This window comes from Lichenostomus cassidix, chromosome 22 (genome assembly GCF_008360975.1).
Source record: "Lichenostomus cassidix isolate B80296 chromosome 22, HeHo_3.0, whole genome shotgun sequence".
Classification (NCBI taxonomy): domain Eukaryota; kingdom Metazoa; phylum Chordata; class Aves; order Passeriformes; family Meliphagidae; genus Lichenostomus; species Lichenostomus cassidix.
In genome coordinates this window covers 2,103,551-2,122,532 of record NC_139502.1, presented here as the reverse complement: position 1 = coordinate 2,122,532, position 18,982 = coordinate 2,103,551, and the positions used below count along the sequence as shown (strand labels likewise).

Genomic DNA, 18,982 nt, shown 5'->3' with positions numbered 1-18,982 from the left:
AACAAGCACTCAATGCTGGGTGTGTGCAATTTACTGATTTTTTCACTGTGGCTACTAAAAAACCCGATTGTATTTCAGCCCTGAGTCCTGAAAAAGCCTTAAAAAGTGTTTAAATATAATTTATTTCTAGAGCAAAATGCAGATTGATCACTGGAAACAAAGGCTGGACTCACCAGGGCATCAAACACCAGGAAATCGTAGGTTTCATTCTCTGACATCTCCATCATGATGTTGAACAGAGCATCGAGGGTGTCTGGCAGGAACTGGAGGGGAAAAAAAACCAGAAAAAGGGTGGGGAAGGAGGCTGCTGCTGGAATCCTGCACAGGAGCAGCAGGAATTGGATCGTTTTTGCCCCTCTGTGTGGCTAGCACAGCTCTTTCCCATGAGAATTTTCTCCTGTGTTTTATAGACAAAGATAACGTTTGGATGTTATTAAAAACAGTGTCTCGAGATGTGGACAGTTCAGGCCTGGCCAGTCAGGCCTAGGGGGAGGTTTCTGACTGACCAAGCTGGGTGACCTCTGAAAAATCTATATAAGTTGGAATTAAATAATAAAAAGCTCTTTTTTCTATGCCACGCTGAGAATCTGCGTCTTTTTCTCTGCTAGCGGCTCAACAGCGACACCTCTGAGCTGGAAAAATATAAAATTTCTCCATGAAAAAGCAGCTGGAAAGGAATCCCAGCCCTGTGGTGATGCCATGATCATCTCCACAGCGAGGAATGTTTTCTTATCATCCCCAAACTGCCCCACTTTGCTATTTTATTGTGTTTTAATCCAAAAAAATCCTGAATTCCCAAACCAGCCCCATCCCTGTCTGCAGTTCCACGGCATTAACACCACGTTCAGCAGCCCTGTGGTGATGCCATGATCATCTCCATGGCAAGGAATGTTTTCTTATCATCCCTAAACTGCCCTACTTTGCTATTTTATTGTGTTTTTACCCACAAAAATCCTGAATTCCCCAAACCAGCCCTATCCCTGTCTGCAGTGCCACAGCCTTAACTCCACGTTCAGCTGCCCTGTGGTGATGCCATGATCATCTCCACAGCAAGGAATGTTTTCCTATCATCCCCAAACTGCCCAACTTTGCTATTTTATTGTGTTTTTATCCACAAAAATCCTGAATTCCCCAAACCTGCCCCATCCCTGTCTGCAGTTCCACAGCCTTAACTCCATGTCCAGCTGCCCTGTGGTGATGCCATGATCATCTCCACGGCAAGGAATGTTTTCTTGCCATCCCCAAACAGCCCTACTTTGCTATTTTATTGTGTTTTTATCCAAAAAAATCCTGAATTCCCAAACCAGCCCCATCCCTGTCTGCAATGCCACAGCACTAACTCCACGTTCAGCTGCTCCACAAAACCCTCACCCTGCAAAATCCCGGCAGGTTCACTCCTGGAACTCCTCCCTGCAGGTGAGGCTTCATCCCAAATCCTGAATTCTAACCCTACATCCTTCCCCAGACCCATTTCTGGGGGAATTCCACCCATTTCAGGTCCATTTTTTATGGTATTCCATGAGATTTCTGGGCTGTCTCTGCTCATCCACTAAGGAGCTGAAAATTGAAAATTAGGCTTTGGATGAGTCTGTTATTTTTAAGGATAAAGAGAATGATAAATCCCCATCCTCTCCCTGCTCCCTGTGATATTTAAATCCTGCAGTTTTGGTGAATTCCACTAATTCCCTGGATCCCTGGAAGAGTCCAAAGCTGGAATTTTTCACAAGGCAAAAAGAGCAATTGGAAGGATTCTCTCTGTCCTGGACGCACAGAAGGAATGGAACTCAGCTCTGAGCACCCAAAACAGTGAAAAGTGTGGAAAAGGAGGTGGAAAAAGCTGATTTTAAGCACCCAAACCACCCCATGATTTGGTGATTCCCCCATTGCTCAGCACCCAATGAATTATTTAGTTTAACTTAGGCAGTTTGGATCCAATATTTGCAGATTTATTTAGAGGTTTATAAACCTCTAAACCCCATGTTTTCATGATTCCCCCAATGCTCAGCACCCAAAAAGTTATTGGGTTTAACTTGGGCAGTTTGGACCCAATATTTGCAGATTTATTTATAGGTTTATAAACCTCTAAACCCCATGATTTGATGATTCCCCCATTGCTCAGCACCCAAGGAATTGCTGGGTTTAATTTGGGCAGTTTGGACCAACATTTGCAGATTTATTTAGAGGTTTATAAACCTCTAAACCCCATGATTTGATGATTCCCCCATTGCTCAGCACTCAACGAATTGCTGGGTTTAATTTAGGGCAGTTTGGACCAATATTTGCAGATTTATTTGGAGGTTTATCAATATCACCCAATGATTTGATGATTCCCCCATTGCTCAGCAACCATGGAATTGCTGGGTTTAACTTGGGCACTTTGGACCCAATATTTGCAGATTTATTTAGAGGTTTGTTTATAAACATCACCCCATGATTTGATGATTCCCCCATTGCTCAGCATCCAACGAATTTCTGGGTTTAACTTGGGCAGTTTGGACCAATATTTGCAGATTTATTTATAGGTTTCTAAATATCACCCCATGATTTCCCCATTTCTCAGCACCCAGAGCTTCCCTCCCACCCCACACATCTCCTTTGGGATCAGGATCAGCCTGGAAGATTTTTTGGCTCTCAGATCCCAGGAAATACCTTCACAATCTCCCCTCCTTCCACCTCCATCAGCTTCCTGAGGTTGTGGGCGATGTTGTGGGAGCTGGAGCGCCAGTTCAGCAGTCCCAGCAGGTCAACTGGCAAAAAAACAATAAAAATTCAGCAATCCCAGCAGGTCAACTGGCAAAAAAACAATAAAAAATCAGCAATTCCAGCAGGTCAACTGGCAAAAAAACAATAAAAAATCAGCAATCCCAGCAGGTCAACTGGCAAAAAACCAATAAAAATTCAGCAATCCCAGCAGGTCAACTGGCAAAAAACCAATAAAAATTCAGCAATCCCAGCAGGTCAACTGGTAAAAAAAAACCCCAAAAAAATCAGCAATTCCAGCAGGTCAATTGGCAAAAAAACAGTAAAAAAAGTCCAGCAATTCCAGCAGGTCAACTGGCAAAAAAACAATAAAAATTCAGCAATCCCAGCAGGTCAACTGGCAAAAAAACAGTAAAAAAAAATATCAGCAATCCCAGCAGGTCAACTGGAAAAAAAAAAAACAATAAAAAATCAGCAATGCCAGCAGGTCAACTGGTAAAAAAACAATTAAAAAAAATCAGCAATTCCAGCAGGTCAACTGGCAAAAAAAACAATAAAAGATCAGCAATGCCAGCAGGTCAACTGGCAAAAAAACCATATTAAAAAAAATCAGCAATCCCAGCAGGTCAACTGGTAAAAAAAAAACCCAAAAAAATCAGCAATTCCAGCAGGTCAACTGGCAAAACCACAACAGAAAAATCAGCAATTCCAGCAGGTCAACTGGCAAAAAAACAACAAAAAAAAATCAGCAATTCCAGCAGGTCAACTGGCAAAAAAACAATAAAAATATCAGCAATCCCAGCAGGTCAACTGGCAAAAAAAAACTCCCAAAAAATCAGCAATTCCAGCAGGTCTACTGGCAAAACCACAACAGAAAAATCAGCAATTCCAGCAGGTCAACTGGCAAAAAAACAGTAAAAAAAAATCCAGCAATTCCAGCAGGTCAACTGGCAAAAAAACAATAAAAAATATCAGCAATCTCAGCAGGTCAACTGGCAAAAAAACAATAAAAAAAATCAGCAATTCCAGCAGGTCAACTGGCGAAAAAACAATAAAAATTCAGCAATCCCAGCAGCTCAGCTGGCAAAAAAAAAATTAAAAAAATTAGCAATTCCAGCAGGTCAACTGGCAAAAACACCACAAAAAAATTCAGCAGTCCCAGCAGGTCAACTGGCAAAAAAACAATTAAAAAAATCAGCAATCCCAGCAGGTCAACTGGCAAAAAAAAACCCCCAAAAAATCAGCAATTCCAGCAGGTCCACTGGCAAAAAAACCACAAAAAAATCAGCAATCCCAGCAGGTCAACTGGCAAAAAAACAATAAAAAATCAGCAATCCCAGCAGGCCAACTGGCAAATAAAATAACCTTAAAAATTCAAAATTCTGAGGAAACACAACCACTGCCATTTCCTCACATGCCAAAAAATCATTGGGTTTAACTTGGGCAGTTTGGACCCAATATTTGGATTTATTTAGTGGTTCCTAGGATGTTTTTCACAAACACCCTGGGAGTTTGATGGGACAGTGCCACCACCAGCACCCAAAATCCCCTTTTTTCCAGCTGCCTACCGTTCTGGGTGAGCTTGGTGGAGCTCAACAGGCAGAGGAAATGAGGTAAATAACCTTAAAAATTCAAGATTCTGAGGAAACACAGCCACTGCCATTTCCTCACGTTCCAAAAAAATTGTTGGGTTTAACTTGGGCAGTTTGGATCCAATATTTACATGTTTATTTAGCGGTTTCTAAATAGATTTATTTAAGGTAAATAACCTTAAAAATTCAGAAATTCTGAGGAAACAGCCACTGCCATTTCCTCATGTGCCAAAAAATCGTCGGGTTTAACTTGGGCAGCTTGGACCCAATATTTACATGTTTACTTAGAGGTTTCTAAATAGATTTATTTAGTGGCTGTTCTCTCAACAGGCAGAGGGAAGGAGGTGATTAAATTCAAAAATTCAAAATTCTGAGGAAACACAGCCACTTCCACTGCCAGGTGCCATTTCCACACATGCCAATGAATTGTTTGGTTCAACTTGGGCAGCTTGGATCCAATATTTGTGAATTTATTTAGTGGTTTCTAGAGGTTTTTCACAAACACCCTGTGAGTTTGATGGGACAGTGCTGCCACCAGCACCCAAAATCCCCTCAATTCCAGCTCCCTACCGTTCTGGGTGAGCTTGGTGGAGCTCAATAGGCAGAGGAAATGAGGTAATAAACCTTAAAAATTCAAAATTCTGAGGAAACACAGCCACTGCCATTTCCTCATGTGCCAACAAATTGTTTGGTTGAATTTGGGGCAGTTTGGATCCAATATTTGCAATTTATTTAGTGGTTTCTAAATAGATTTATTTAGTGGCTGCTGTCTCAACAGGCAGAGGAAATGAGGTAAATAACCTTAAAAATTCAGAATTCTGAGGAAACACAGCCACTGCCATTTCCCCACATGCCAACAAATCATTGGGTTTAACTTGGCCAGTTTGGACCCACTATTTGGATTTATTTAGTGGTTTCTAGAAGTTTCTGCACAAACACCCTGTGAGTTTGATGGGACAGTGCCACCACCAGCACCCAAAATCCCCTTTTTTCCAGCTCCCTACCGTTCTGGGTGAGCTTGGTGGAGCAGATGACGGTGGCGATCTGGAAGCTGTCCTTGGTGCTCTCCTTGCTGGGGGTGAAGGTGGCCAGAGGGTGAAGGTTCTTCCCAGGAGGGATTTCCTTCTCCTCCATCTCCGTCTTGGTGCAAGGAAGGCTCAGGTAGCTCTTGGCATCTTCCATCTTCTTGTTGTCACCCTGGTGGGGACAGAGACCAAGGTTGTGTCCCATCGGGGTCGCCTTGAAACAATTTTTAATCTCTGTCGTTGCTTGGGTTTCTAATTTCAGAATTTCAGAATTTTGTAATAGAATAACTTAAATGATTTCAGGGAATTATTTGCCCATACTGCAAATGAAGTTATTTCATAACGCCAGAGAATTTCGGAGGATTTTCCCCCGACACACATATTTTGTAGTTTTATAGTGCCTGGAAAAAGCAGCCAGAATAAGAATAAGAAAGAAGAGAGTTTTGATATCTGGGTTTCTAACTTCTAGAAATAAATTGTCCATGCTGCAAATCAATGAAATAATTTCCAAAGCCACGGAATTTCGGAGGATTTTTCCCCCAACACAAATTTTATAGCTTTCTACTGCTTGGAAAAACCAGCCAGGGGAGACTTTGAATATTTGGGTTTCTAACTTCACGGAATGAGTTGTCCATGCTGCAAATGAATTCAGTTATTTTCAAAGCCACAGAATTTGCGAGGAATTTTTCCCCAATTAAACATTTTGTAGCTTTCCAGTGCTTGGAAAAAGCAGCCAGAATAAGAATAAGAAAGGAATAAGAAAGGAATAAGAAAGGAATAAGAAAGGAATAAGAAAGGAATAAGAAAGGAATAAGAAAGGAATAAGAAAGGAATAAGAAAGGAATAAGAAAGGAATAAGAAAGGAATAAGAAATGAATAAGAAAGGAATAAGAAAGGAATAAGAAAGGAATAAGAAAGGAATAAGAAAGGAATAAGAAAGGAATAAGAAAGGAATAAGAAAGGAATAAGAAAGGAATAAGAAAGGAATAAGAAAGGAATAAGAAAGGAATAAGAAAGAAGAGAGTTTTGATATTTGATTTTCTAACTTCAGGGAATGAGTTGTTTCTAATTTCCAGGAATGAGTTGTCCATGCTGCAAATAAATTAAGTTATTTCCAAAGCCACAGAATTTCAGAGGATTTTCACCCCACACACATTTTACAGCTTTCTGCTACCTGGAAAAAGCAGCCAGAATAAGAATAAGAAAGGAATAAGAAAGGAGAGAGTTTTGATATTTGGGTTTCTAATTTCCAGGAATAAGTTGTCCATGCTGCAAATAAATTCAAATATTTCCAAAGCCACAGAATTCCAAAGCCACACACACATTTTTTAGCTTCCTGCAGCCTGGAGAAAGCAGCCAGGGGAGATTTTTGCCGAGCTGCACAGCAGACCAAGCAGGAATCACTCAGCTCACCTTGTAGACGATCAGGTTGTGTTTGCCATCCTGCAGAGTCGTCCCATCCGCGTTCATCAGCTTCACAAAGCCCATGCCAAAGGCTCTCTCTGACCTGTCCCTGGCTGCAAACAGCAAAAAATCGTTAGGAATAATCTGATTAATGTCCATCAATCCCAAATGCAGCTCTCTGACCCCATCAGCAGCTGGATTTAGCTGCAACCACACAAAACATCCTTTCTGGAGCATCTCTCACACACAAATTTAGTGGGTTTTGTGCTGATAAATGGATAAATTCGTGGTTGGACTCTTTGCTCTTCAAGGTCTTTGCAGCTTTAGGAATTCCATCATCCTCAGATGCAGAATTTTTGTTGGAATTTTGGGTTGTGAGCGGTGGATGTGGAGGGAGATCAGAGAATTCCAGCAGAGAATTCCCCTGAGAGCCTTCAGGAGTTAAATCTCACAGGATTGATCTCCTTCCAGGGCTCTGATCTGGTGGAACTCCTGCCTCTGACTCTCTCATTAGCCTCTCATCAGCCTAATTAGAAATCCTCCTGCAGGAAGGTCGTTAGGAGCCAAACAGGCCTTGCAGTGAAAATTTGTGAAATCAATTAAAAGTGAGAACTGAGAAGCCAAAGCAGAAAGGAGTATTGATAATTCTCTTCTGGGGGAACTAAAATGCTGCTCCTTATCAAATTGCACTTTTAGAACAAAACCAAACTTGGGCTGCAAAAAATTCGAATGACTTTTTTTGTTTTGTTTTGTTTTGCGTGCCACAAAACTGAGAATAAGTAAACTGAAGGGGGGGAAATAAGCAGGGAATAATAATAATAATAATAATAATATAACAGTAATAATAATAATAATTATAGAAATAGAAATTTAAATAATAGAGATAATAGAACTGGAAATAGAAATGGAGGAAGGAGGAGGAAGGAGGAGGAGAAAGAAGGAGGAGAAGAAAGGAGGAGGAGAAGAAAAAAGAAGAAGGAGAAGAAGGAGAAGAAAGGAGAAGAAGGAGAAGAAAGAAGAAGAAGGAGAAGAAAGAAGAAGAAGGAGAAGAAAGAAGAAGAAGGAGAAGAAAGAAGAAGAAGGAGAAGAAAGAAGAAGAAGGAGAAGAAAGAAGAAGAAGGAGAAGAAAGAAGAAGAAGGAGAAGAAAGAAGAAGAAGAAGGAGAAGAAAGAAGAAGAAGGAGAAGAAGAAGAAGAAGGAGAAGAAAGAAGAAGAAGAAGGAAGAAGAAGAAGGAGAAGAAAGAATGAGGAGAAGGAAGGAGGAGAAAGGAAGAGAAGAGCAATTTTTGCACTCAGAGGGAGTGGGAAGAGCAGAGCCATGCTGTGGATCTCCCTGCTCAGCACTCACACTCCTGGGATGATCGGTGACGGAAGGTGAACCTCAGGTGACATCGACTCACCTCCTCGATGGCAATGGCCACCTGCAGGGGAAACAACAAAAAAACATTTTCCTCTCCCCAAAATGACAAAAAACCAACATTTCCCTCTCCCCAAAATGACAAAAAATCAACATTTTCCCTCTCCCCAAAATGACAAAAAAAAAATCAACATTTCCCTCTCCCCAAAATGACAAAAAAAAAATCAATATTTTCTCTCCCCAAAATGATGAAAAACCCAACATTTCCCTCTCCCCAAAGCGACAAAAACCCAGAATTTTCCCTCTCCCCAAAACAATAAAAAACCAAATTTTCCCTCTTCCCAAAACGATCAAAAACCAACATTTCTCCTCTCCCCAAAACAATAAAAACCCAACATTTTCCCTCTCCCCAAAATGACAAAAACCCAACATTTTCCTCTCCCCAAAATGACAAAAACCCAACATTTCCCTCTCCCCAAAATGACAAAAAAATCAACATTTTCCCTCTCCCCAAAACGATAAAACCCAACATTTTCCTCTCCCCAAAACAATTAAATAACCAACATTTTCCATCTCCCCAAAATGACAAAACCTGAACATTTTCCCTCTCCCCAAAATGACAAACAAACATTTTCCTTTTGCCAAAACAACTAAAACCCAACATTTCCCTTTCCCCAAAAGGTCAAAAACCAACATTTTCCTCTCCCCAAAACGATCAAAAACCAACATTTTCCCTCTCCCCAAAATGATCAAAACCCAACATTTTCCTCTCCCCAAAATGATCAAAACCCAACATTTTCCTTTTCCCAAAACAACAAAAACCCAACATTTTCTCTCCCCATCCCCTCCCAGAGCTGGGTTTGGATCCATCCCAGTTTCCCACCAGGAAATCAGGAATTCCCAGCAGATCCATACCTTGACAGTCTCGTACCAGCAGGGCTGCTTGACTTGGTAATAAACCACCGACTTGTACTCGGACACTCCCTCGTAGCCAGCGCCGGGGTGGATGGCTTTCTTTGGGCACAAACACAGGGAATTGGGGGGAAAAAAGGTGAAAAAGGAGGATTTTGGGGTGGGGAGTCCTGGCAGGGGGTCAGGGCTGCCCCACCTCCTGCAGGTTGCCGTCCTCGTCGTGAACGGACATGGTGACCTCGACGTTCTTGGGGGTTTTCTTCTTGCCCTTGTCGAACTCCCCCTGGATCAGAGTGACGTAGATGTCGTTCCTGACGTCACCTGGGAGAAACAGGGAGTTGGGGAGATCATTTCTCATTCCCAAGGGATTCATGGAGATCGTTTGGTCATTCCCAGGGGATTTGGGGAGATCCTTTCTCATTCCCAGGGGAGTTGGGGAGATCATTTGGTCATTCCCAGGGGATTTGGGGAGATCGTTTGGTCATTCCCAGCGGATTTATGGAGATCATTACGGAGATCATTCCTCATTCCCATGGGATTTATGGAGATCATTTCTCATTCCCAGGGGATTTACGGAGATCATTTCTCATTCCCAGGGGATTTGGGAGGTCATTTCTCATTCCCAGGGGATTCATGGAGATCATTTCTCATTCCGTGGGGAGTTGGGGAGATCATTTCTCGTTCCCAGGGGATTTATGGAGATCATTTAGTCATTCCCATCGGATTTGGGGAGATCATTTCTCATTCCCAGGGGATTTATGGAGATCCTTTCTCATTCCCAGGGGATTTATGGAGATCACTTCTCATTCCCAGGGGATTTGGGGAGATCATTTCTCATTCCCAGGGGATTTATGGAGATCCTTTCTTGTTCCCAGGGGATTTATGGAGATCATTTCTCATTCCCAGGGGATTTGGGGAGATCATTTCTCATTCCCAGGGGATTTATGGAGATCCTTTCTCGTTCCCAGGGGATTTATGGAGATCATTTCTCATTCCCAGGGGATTTGGGGAGATCCTTTCTTGTTCCCAGGGGATTTATGGAGATCATTTCTCATTCCCAGGGGATTTGGGGAGATCATTTCTCATTCCCAGGGGATTTGGGGAGATCATTTCTCATTCCCAGGGGATTTGGGGAGATCATTTCTCATTCCCAGGGGATTTACAGAGATAATTTCTCATTCTCAGGGATTTGGGGAGATCATTTCTCATTCCCAGGGGATTTGGGGAGAACATTTCTCATTTCTTTTTTCCAATTTTTTAATCTTTTTTGTTTCATTTTTTAATTTCATTTTTTAAAATTTCTTCCTTTTTTTTCTCCAAATTTTTAATTATTTTTAATTTCATTTTTTAATTTAATTTTTTTTAAAGTCTTTCTTTTTCCCAAATTTTTTAAATTTAATTCTGAGCCCCATAAGGCTCAGTCCACCAGATCAGACTCAGCAGAGTCAAACCACATTAAACTAGACTTGAGACACATTTTCTTCCAAAAACTCTATAAACCATCATTTTGCCATGAGAAAAAAACCTCATATTTTCACTTCTTCTGACCAAAAAAAAAAATTTAAAAAAAAGTAGAAATTTGAAAAAAAATCAAGTTTTCAGATAGCTTTAAATGAATTATTTTATGACAGCAATCCTGGGATTCCAGGTGGATTTTTCTCTCCGTGAAGTGGAGGAACTCACCGGGCAGGATGATCTCAGGAAATCCCATTTTTCGAGCCACTGCAGTGTTTCTGTCCACCAGGTGGGAAAAATCCTTCTGCACCTGAGCCAGATCCCCTGGCAGCAGCTTCAGCGACACCCAGAGACCTGAGAAAAGGGAAAAAACACTCATTTTCTGCAAAAAAAAAAAAAGTTATAAACCCACAAATGCCCTGAATGCACCTTAAAGGTCTTAAATAAATTAATCTGCTTTTTATTTTCCTAACTTTGGCACTTTTCAGTTAACCATTTTCCAGGTAAATCTATTCAGGCGTTGCTGGGGAAGAGGAAATAGGAAAGTTTTATAAATATGATTACCTGGCAGAAGATGCTGAGAATATGGAAAATATAAAGGAAATTGAAATGAAGAGAAGCTGAGAATATGGAAAATATAAGGGAGATTGAGATGAAGACAAGCTGAGAATATGGAAAATATTAGGGAGATTGGGATGAAGACAAGCTGAGAATATGGAAAATATGAAGGGATTGAGATGAAGAGAAGGTTTGAGTTGAAGAATAACTAGGAAACAATGGTTTGGCCACTGGAGGTGATCCTCTGGGTGGAACAATCCCCTCTGGATGGAACAATCCCCTCTGGGTGGAACAATCCCCTCTGGATGGAACAATCCCCTCTGGATGGAACAATCCCCTCTGGGTGGAACAATCCCCTCTGGGTGGAACAATCCCCTCTGGGTGGAACAATCCCCTCTGGGTGGAACAATCCCCTCTGGGTGGAACAATCCCCTCTGGGTGGAACAATCCCCTCTGCCTGCAGACAGCTCCAAGGGTCAGAGCAGAGCCTGCCTGATGGCAGAGGGGCCAAAAAGCAGTTTTTAGGGTTTAAAATATAACCCTGTGTGGTAATGGGATGATTCTTATAGGTTGTGTGTAAATGTTGTAGGGTTTGCAGCTTGTTCTGGATTGGTTAATGAGAATTAGAATATTCAGCACAGAGGATGATTTATTGTATTGTAAACGGCAAATTGGTCTCTTTTCTGCCTCTCTCTCTCTCTCTTCTCTGACCTGCTCTGAGCTCCATCCTGCAGCCTGGCAGGTTTCTCACACCCAACTCTCTTCCACAATAAACCCAAATGCCCTAAAATCCAACTTCAGAGATCTCTCATTTCCATTCCATCCTCATAACCAAATCCCACAGAATTTAATCCTACATCACACCACCCAAAACCGACCACCAGACCCTCCAACCCTACAGGCTCCAACCCCACAGCCACCGTGCCCACCTTGTCCCTTGTGGTTGACCTCCTTGGCGGCGATGACCTTGTTGAACACGGCGGTCAGCGGCTCGTTCTCGCCGATGGCGCTCGAGGCCATCAGCGGGGACATGATGAGCTGCCGCTGCCGGATCGACGTCTCCATGGCGATCCTGGGGGGAAAACCCATGGGAAACCCCAAAAATGGGGTCAGGGAGAGGGAGGAAACACCCTAAATCGCTTAAAAAATAGGGTGGGTCAGCAGCCAGCTGATTTTCAAAAAAATGTGCTTTTTTTTAAAGGTTTCCATGTGGATTTTCGTTCTGTATTTTCATTTCTTAACCTGTACAAAATCCATGTAATCCCACGAAGCAGGGAATGCATCCCAGTTTAACTTTTTTTAAAATTTTTTTCATTCCATATTTTCATTCCTTCACCTGTACAAAATCCATTTAATCCTTCAAAGCAGGAAATGTATCCCAGTTTAACTTTGTTTTAAATTTTTTTTATTCCTTATTTTCATTCCTTCAACAGCACAAAATCCATTTAATCCTTCAAAGCAGGAAATGCTTCCCAGTTTGATTTTTTAATTTTTCTTTTTCATTCCATATTTTCAGTCCTTCACCTGCAGAAAATCCATTTAATCCTTCAAAGCGGGAAATGTATCCCAGTTTAATTTTTTTAAAATTTTTTTTATTCCTTATTTTCATTCCTTCACCTGCGCAAAATCCATTTAATCCTTCAAAGCAGGAAATGCATCCCCTTTGAATTTTTTAAAATTTTTTTTCATTCCATATTTTCAGTCCTTCACCTGCAGAAAATCCAGTTAATCCTTCAAAGTGGGAAATGCATCCCAGTTTGATTTTTTTTTTTAATTTTTAAAAAAAGATTTTTAAATTACGGATGTGGATTTTCCTTCACCTGCACAAAATTCATTTAAACCTTCAAAGCAGGAAAGGCATCCCAGTGTAATTTTTTTTTTACATTTTTTAATGTGCAAAGTCCATAAAATTGTATTTTAATGTCAGTGTGCATCTGGGTGTGCTCCACCTGTGCACAGCTGTGCAAAAATCCTATTAAAAACCCAAAATAAAACCCTTTTACCCCTTTTTTAGCTGTGCCTGCCTCATATTTCCAACTCATTTAAGGGGAGTAATTAGAATAGGGGGACAATTAATTCATTTATTAAGTTTCTTATTGGGAGATTTTAGGTAGATTTGCTAATTTGCAAAGTCCATAAAATTGTATTTTTATGTGAGTGTGCACCTGGGTGTGTTCCACCTTTGCCCAGCGGTGCAAAAATCCTATTAAAAACCCAAAATAAAACCCTTTTACCCCTTTTTAGCTGCGTTTCCTCATATTCCCACCAACCCAAAGAGAACATTTCCCCAAACGCAGGGAACAGGAGAGCTGCAGAGCTCACACTCACTGCTGGAAAGGAATGAAGTGCTGCTTCTCCTCGTCATCCACCTTGCCGTGGATGATGTCGGTGATGTCCATCACTGCAAGGACAGCAGGACACTGCTCAGAGCGGCCAGGAGCACTGAGAGAGATTTGCCAGCCACAATTCCCAGTTCCCAGCAGGCAATTCCCAGTTCCCAACCCGCCATTCCCAGTTCCCAGCACACAATTCCCAGTTCCCAGCAGGCCAATCCCAGTTCCCAGCATACAATTCCCAGTTCCTAACCTGCCATTCCCAGTTCCCAGCATACAATTCCCAGTTCCCAACCCACAATTCCCAGTTCCCAACCCATCATTCCCAGTTCCCAACCCACAATTCCCAGTTCCCAGCAGGCAATTCCCAGCTCCCAACCTGCCATTCCCAGTTCCCAGCACACCATTCCCAGTTCCCAGCAGGCAATTCCCAGTTCCCAGCACACAATTCCCAGTTCCCGACCCACAATTCCCAGTTCCCAACCCGCCATTCCCAGTTCCCAGCCCGCAATTCCAAACCGCAATTCCCAGTTCCCAACACGCAATTCCCAGTTCCCAGCCTCCAATTCCCAGTTCCCAGCCTGCCATTCCCAGTTCCCAGCAGGCAATTCCCAGCTCCCAGCAGGCCATTCCCAGTTCCCAGCAGGCCATTCCCAGTTCCCAACCTGCAATTCCCAGTTCCCAGCAGGCAATTCCCAGTTCCCAGCCCGCCATTCCCACTTCCCAGCACGCAATTCCCAGTTCTCAGCACACAATTCCCAGTTCCCAGCCCCCCATTCCCAGTTCCCAGCACACAATTCCCAGTTCCCAACCTGCCATTCCCTGTTCCCAGCCCCCCATTCCCAGTTCCTAACCCTCCATTCCCAGTTCCCAGCAGGCAATTCCCAGTTCCCAACCCGCCAATCCCAGTTCCCAGCACAAAATTCCCAGTTCCCAGCGTGCTATTCCTAGTTCCCAGCCCCCCATTCCCAGTTCCCAACCCGCCATTCCCAGTTCCCAGCAGGCAATTCCCAGTTCCCAACCCACCATTCCCAGTTCTCAGCACACAATTCCCAGCTTGCAATTCCCAGTTCCCAACCCGCAATTCCTATTTCCCAACCGGCAATTCCCAGTTCCCAGCACGCCATTCCCAGTTCCCAACCTGCCATTCCCAGTTCCTAACCCGCCATTCCCAGTTCCCAACCCGCCATTCCCAGTTCCCAACCCGCCATTCCCAGTTCCCAACCCGCCATTCCCAGTTCCCAGCACACAATTCCCAGTTCCTGCAATTCCCAGTTCCCAACCCGCCATTCCCAGTTCCCGGCTCACAATTCCCAGTTCCCAGCACACAATTCCCAGTTCCCAACCCTCCATTCCCAGTTCCCAGCCCACAATTCCCAGTTCCCAGCCCCAGCGTGTCCTGCGGTGTCCCCAAGGGTGACATTGCCCACCTGCCACCCCGAAGGGTCTCCTGAGGCCGCAGGTGTGCTTCTTGCCATCCTTGAGCTCCATGTGGCCAACGCGGACTATCTGACACACCAGGCTGATCCTGGGCCGGATCAGGTCTGAGCTGCTCAGGTCCTGAAAAATTATTGAAAAAATTGAAAAATTCGAAAATTGAAAAATTGTAAAATTTAAAAATTTTAAAATTTAAAAACTTAAAAATTAAATAATTTAAAAATTTTAAAATTAAAAAATTTAAAAATTAAAAAATTTAAAATTTAAAATTTAAAAATTTAAAAATTTAAAACTTGAAAATAAATAATTTAAAAATTTTAAAATTAAAAATTTAGAAATTTAAAACTTCAAAAATAATTTAAAAATTTAAAAATTTAAAATATTAAGATTTTAAAATTTAAAAATTGGAAGTTTCAGCCGTGTGCTTGCTGAGTGGGAAAGGCGGAGGGAGGGAGAGGTTGGGTTGGGTTGTGGAAAATGAAGAGGTAAAAATTTATTTTTACACATTTTGCACGATTTTACACAATTTTACACGATTTTACACGAGGGAGGTTGTTTAAATAATTTATAATAAATTGTTTGTGGCTTGCAATGATGGGATAATTGTAAGATTATTTATAGTGACAGGAAACAGGGAATGACTTCCCACTGCGCAGGGTGGGATGGATGGGATTTTGGGAAGGAATTCCTGGCTGGGATGGAATTCCCAGAGATTCCCTGGAATGTCCAAAGCCAGGCTGGAATGACCTGGGATGGTGAGAGATGTCCCTGGGGTGGCACTGGATGGGATTTAGGATGGGATTTAGGATGGAATTCAGGATGGAATTATTCAGGATGGAATTATTCAGGATGGAATTATTCAGGATGGAGTTCGGGATGGAGTTCGGGATGGAGTTCGGGATGGGATTATTCGGGATGGGATTATTTAGGATGGGATTCAAGATGGGATTATTTAGGATGGAATTATTCAGGATAAGATTCAGGATGGAATTATTTAGGATGGGATTCAGGATGGAATTATTCAGGATAAGATTCAGGATGGAATTATTCAGGATGGGATTATTTAGGATGGGATTCAGGATGGAATTATTTAAGATGGAATTCAGGATGGGATTCAGGATGGGATTATTTAGGATGGAATTATTAAGGATGGAATTATTTAAGATGGAATTATTAAGGATGGAATTATTCAGGATGGGATTATTTAGGATGGAATTATTAAGGATGGAATTATTCAGGATGGGATTATTCAGGATGGAATTATTAAGGATGGAATTATTTAGGCTAAGATTCAGGATGGAATTATTTAGGATGGAATTATTCAGGATGGGATTCAGGATGGGATTATTTAGGATGGAACTATTCAGGATGGGATTCAGGATGGGATTTAGAATGGGATTATTTAGGATGGGATTATTCAGGATGGAATTCAGGATGAGATTATTCAGGATGAGATTCAGGATGGGATTTAGGATTGAATTCAGGTCCCTCCCAGCCCAACCCACCCCAGGATCCTCAGAACTCACAGTAAAAACTGCCTGCAGGTTGTTCAGTTTCTCAATTTCTTTGGGCATCCCATTGCTGCCCCAGCGAACCAGGTAGTTCTCACTGCAAAAATAATTTTTAAAAGGGAAAAAAATTAAATTTTAACAAATCCACACCTGCCATCTCCACTTCCTGCCAAAATCATTTTGATTTTTCAGGAATATTCAGCAAATCTTTTATCCAGAGGAGAAGAAGTCAATTTGAACAAATCCACACCTGCCATCTCAATTTCCTGGCAAAATAATTTTCATTTTTCAGGAAATTTTCAGGAATTTTTCAGGAATTTTTCAGGAATTTTTGACAAATCTTTTATCCAGAGGAGAAGAAGCAAAATTGAACAAATCCACATTTGCCATCTCCACTTCCTGCCAAAATAATTTTGATTTTTCAGGAATATTTGACAAATCTTTTATCCAGAGGAGAAGAAGTCAATTTGAACAAATCCATACTTGCCATCTCCATTTCCTGGCAAAATAATTTTGATTTTTGAGAAATATTTTGTCAAATCTTTTATCCAGAGGAGATGAAGTCAATTTGAACAAACCAACACCTGCCACCTCCATTTCCTGCCAAAACAATTTCGATTTTTCAGGAATATTTAGCAAATTTTTATCCAGAGGAGAAGAAAGCCATTTAACAAACCAACACCTGCAATCTCCATTCCCTGCCAAAATCATTTTGATTTTTCAGGAATATTTAGCAAATCTTTTATCCAGAGGAGAAGAAAGCAATTTAACAAACCAACACCTGCCACCTCCATTTCCTAGTAAAACAATTTTGATTTTTTTCAGGAATTTTTGACAAATCTTTTATCCAGAGGAGAAGAAGTCAATTTGAACAATTCCACCCCTGCCATCTCCATTTCCTGCCAAAACAATTTCGATTTTTCAGGAATATTTAGCAAATCTTTAATTTAGAGGAGAAGAAGTCAATGTGAACAAATCCACACTTGCCATCTCCATTCCCTGGCAAAATAATTTGGATTTTTCAGGAACATTTTGTCAAATCTTTTATCCAGAGGAGAAGAAGTAAATTTGAACAAACCAACACCTGCCACCTCCACTTCCTGCCAAAACAATTTTGATTTTTCAGGAATATTTAGCAAATCTTTTATTTAGAGGAGAAGAAGTCAATGTGAACAAATCCACATTTGCCACCTCCATTTCCTGCCAAAACAATTTCTATTTTTCAGGAATATTTAGCAAATCTTTTATCCAGAGGAGAAGAAAGCCATTTAACAAACCAACACCTGCCATTTCCATTTCCTGGTAAAACAATTTTGATTTTTTTCAGGAATTTTGGACAAATCTTTTATCCAGAGGAGAAGAAGTCAATTTGAACAATTCCACCCCTGCCATCTCCATTTCCTGCCACAATAATTTTAATTTCTCGGGAAATTCCCCTAAATTCCCCCAAAATCTCCCCCAACCTGATGAATTTGGAGAGGTCAGGGTCGTAGAGACTCATCAGCAGCTCAGCATCCTCCCCAATGTTGCAGACAAAGTTCTTGAAGTTCACGTAGAGGCTGTAGGTGTGGGTGGAGTTGAAGATTGGCTGTCCTCTCAGGTCCAAACTCTGCTGCAGGGACTGAAAATCCAATTTTTTTTTTAAAAATTCCGTCAAATTTTCCATTGGAAAAAAAATCCGTATTTTCCGTTAAAATCAACAGAATTTTACATTTTCCATTAAAAACAAAGGCGGGAAAATTGAGTTATGCTGCTCGAGGAGCTCAACGCCAAGAGGAATTTAAAAACCCAGCGGGAGATTTGGAATTATTTAAAAATTTAAAAAATTTCTGAGGGTTACCTTCTCCTCCTGGATCCTCTCCTCGATCCTCTTGGACGCAGTTTCGTGGGCTCTGAAGAGGGAGATGGTGCTGGTTTCATCTGGATCCAGGATGTTCCCGTTGTCATCTCGGACTACCAGGTCCAGCCCCAGGATCCTGGGGGAAAAAAAATAAAATTTGACATTTTTCTGTCCCCAAAATGTGAGAAGAAAAGGTTAAATTGACACCCAGAGCACAGCTAAAGTATTCCTCGGGGTGGAATTTTGGAATAATTCTGGTTTTTCCACGGGGTGGAATTTTGGAATAATTCTGGTTTTTCCACGGGGTGGAATTTTGGAATAATTCTGGTTTTTCTTCGGGGTGGAATTTTGGAATAATTCTGGATTTTCCTCGGGGTGGAATTTTGGAATAATTCTGGATTTTCCACGGGGTGGAATTTTGGAATAATTCTGGTTTTTCCACGGGGTGGAATTTTGGAATAATTCTGGTTTTTCCACGGGGTGGAATTTTGGAATAATTCTGGTTTTTCCACAGGGTGGAATTTTGGAATAATTCTGGTTTTTCCACGGGGTGGAATTTTGGAATAATTCTGGTTTTCCCACGGGGTGGAATTTTGGAATAATTCTGGTTTTTCCACGGGGTGGAATTTTGGAATAATTCTGGTTTTTCCACAGGGTGGAATTTTGGAATAATTCTGGTTTTTCCACGGGGTGGAATTTTGGAATAATTCTGGTTTTTCCACGGGGTGGAATTTTGGAATAATTCTGGTTTTTCCACGGGGTGGAATTTTGGAATAATTCTGGATTTTCCACGGGGTGGAATTTTGGAATAATTCTGGTTTTTCCACGGGGTGGAATTTTGGAATAATTCTGGTTTTT

General features: G+C 41.5%; 1 protein-coding gene across 1 annotated transcript in view; it reads right to left on the bottom strand.

The window, feature by feature from the left end:
• DOCK5 (dedicator of cytokinesis 5) overlaps positions 1–18,982 on the bottom strand; it is a 109,143-nt gene that overhangs the window by 61,537 nt on the left and 28,624 nt on the right. Inside the window, exons 7-20 of the mRNA XM_085080493.1 lie at positions 18,125–18,260; positions 17,748–17,905; positions 16,300–16,381; positions 14,767–14,896; positions 13,332–13,404; positions 11,933–12,075; positions 10,674–10,799; positions 9,187–9,311; positions 8,994–9,092; positions 8,070–8,142; positions 6,731–6,834; positions 5,297–5,489; positions 2,650–2,747; positions 174–263 (exon numbers count right to left, since the gene is read on the bottom strand). Of these exons, the coding sequence (XP_084936619.1) occupies positions 174–263; positions 2,650–2,747; positions 5,297–5,489; positions 6,731–6,834; positions 8,070–8,142; positions 8,994–9,092; positions 9,187–9,311; positions 10,674–10,799; positions 11,933–12,075; positions 13,332–13,404; positions 14,767–14,896; positions 16,300–16,381; positions 17,748–17,905; positions 18,125–18,260 (1,630 nt within the window). The remainder of the gene's footprint in view (positions 1–173; positions 264–2,649; positions 2,748–5,296; positions 5,490–6,730; positions 6,835–8,069; positions 8,143–8,993; positions 9,093–9,186; positions 9,312–10,673; positions 10,800–11,932; positions 12,076–13,331; positions 13,405–14,766; positions 14,897–16,299; positions 16,382–17,747; positions 17,906–18,124; positions 18,261–18,982) is intronic.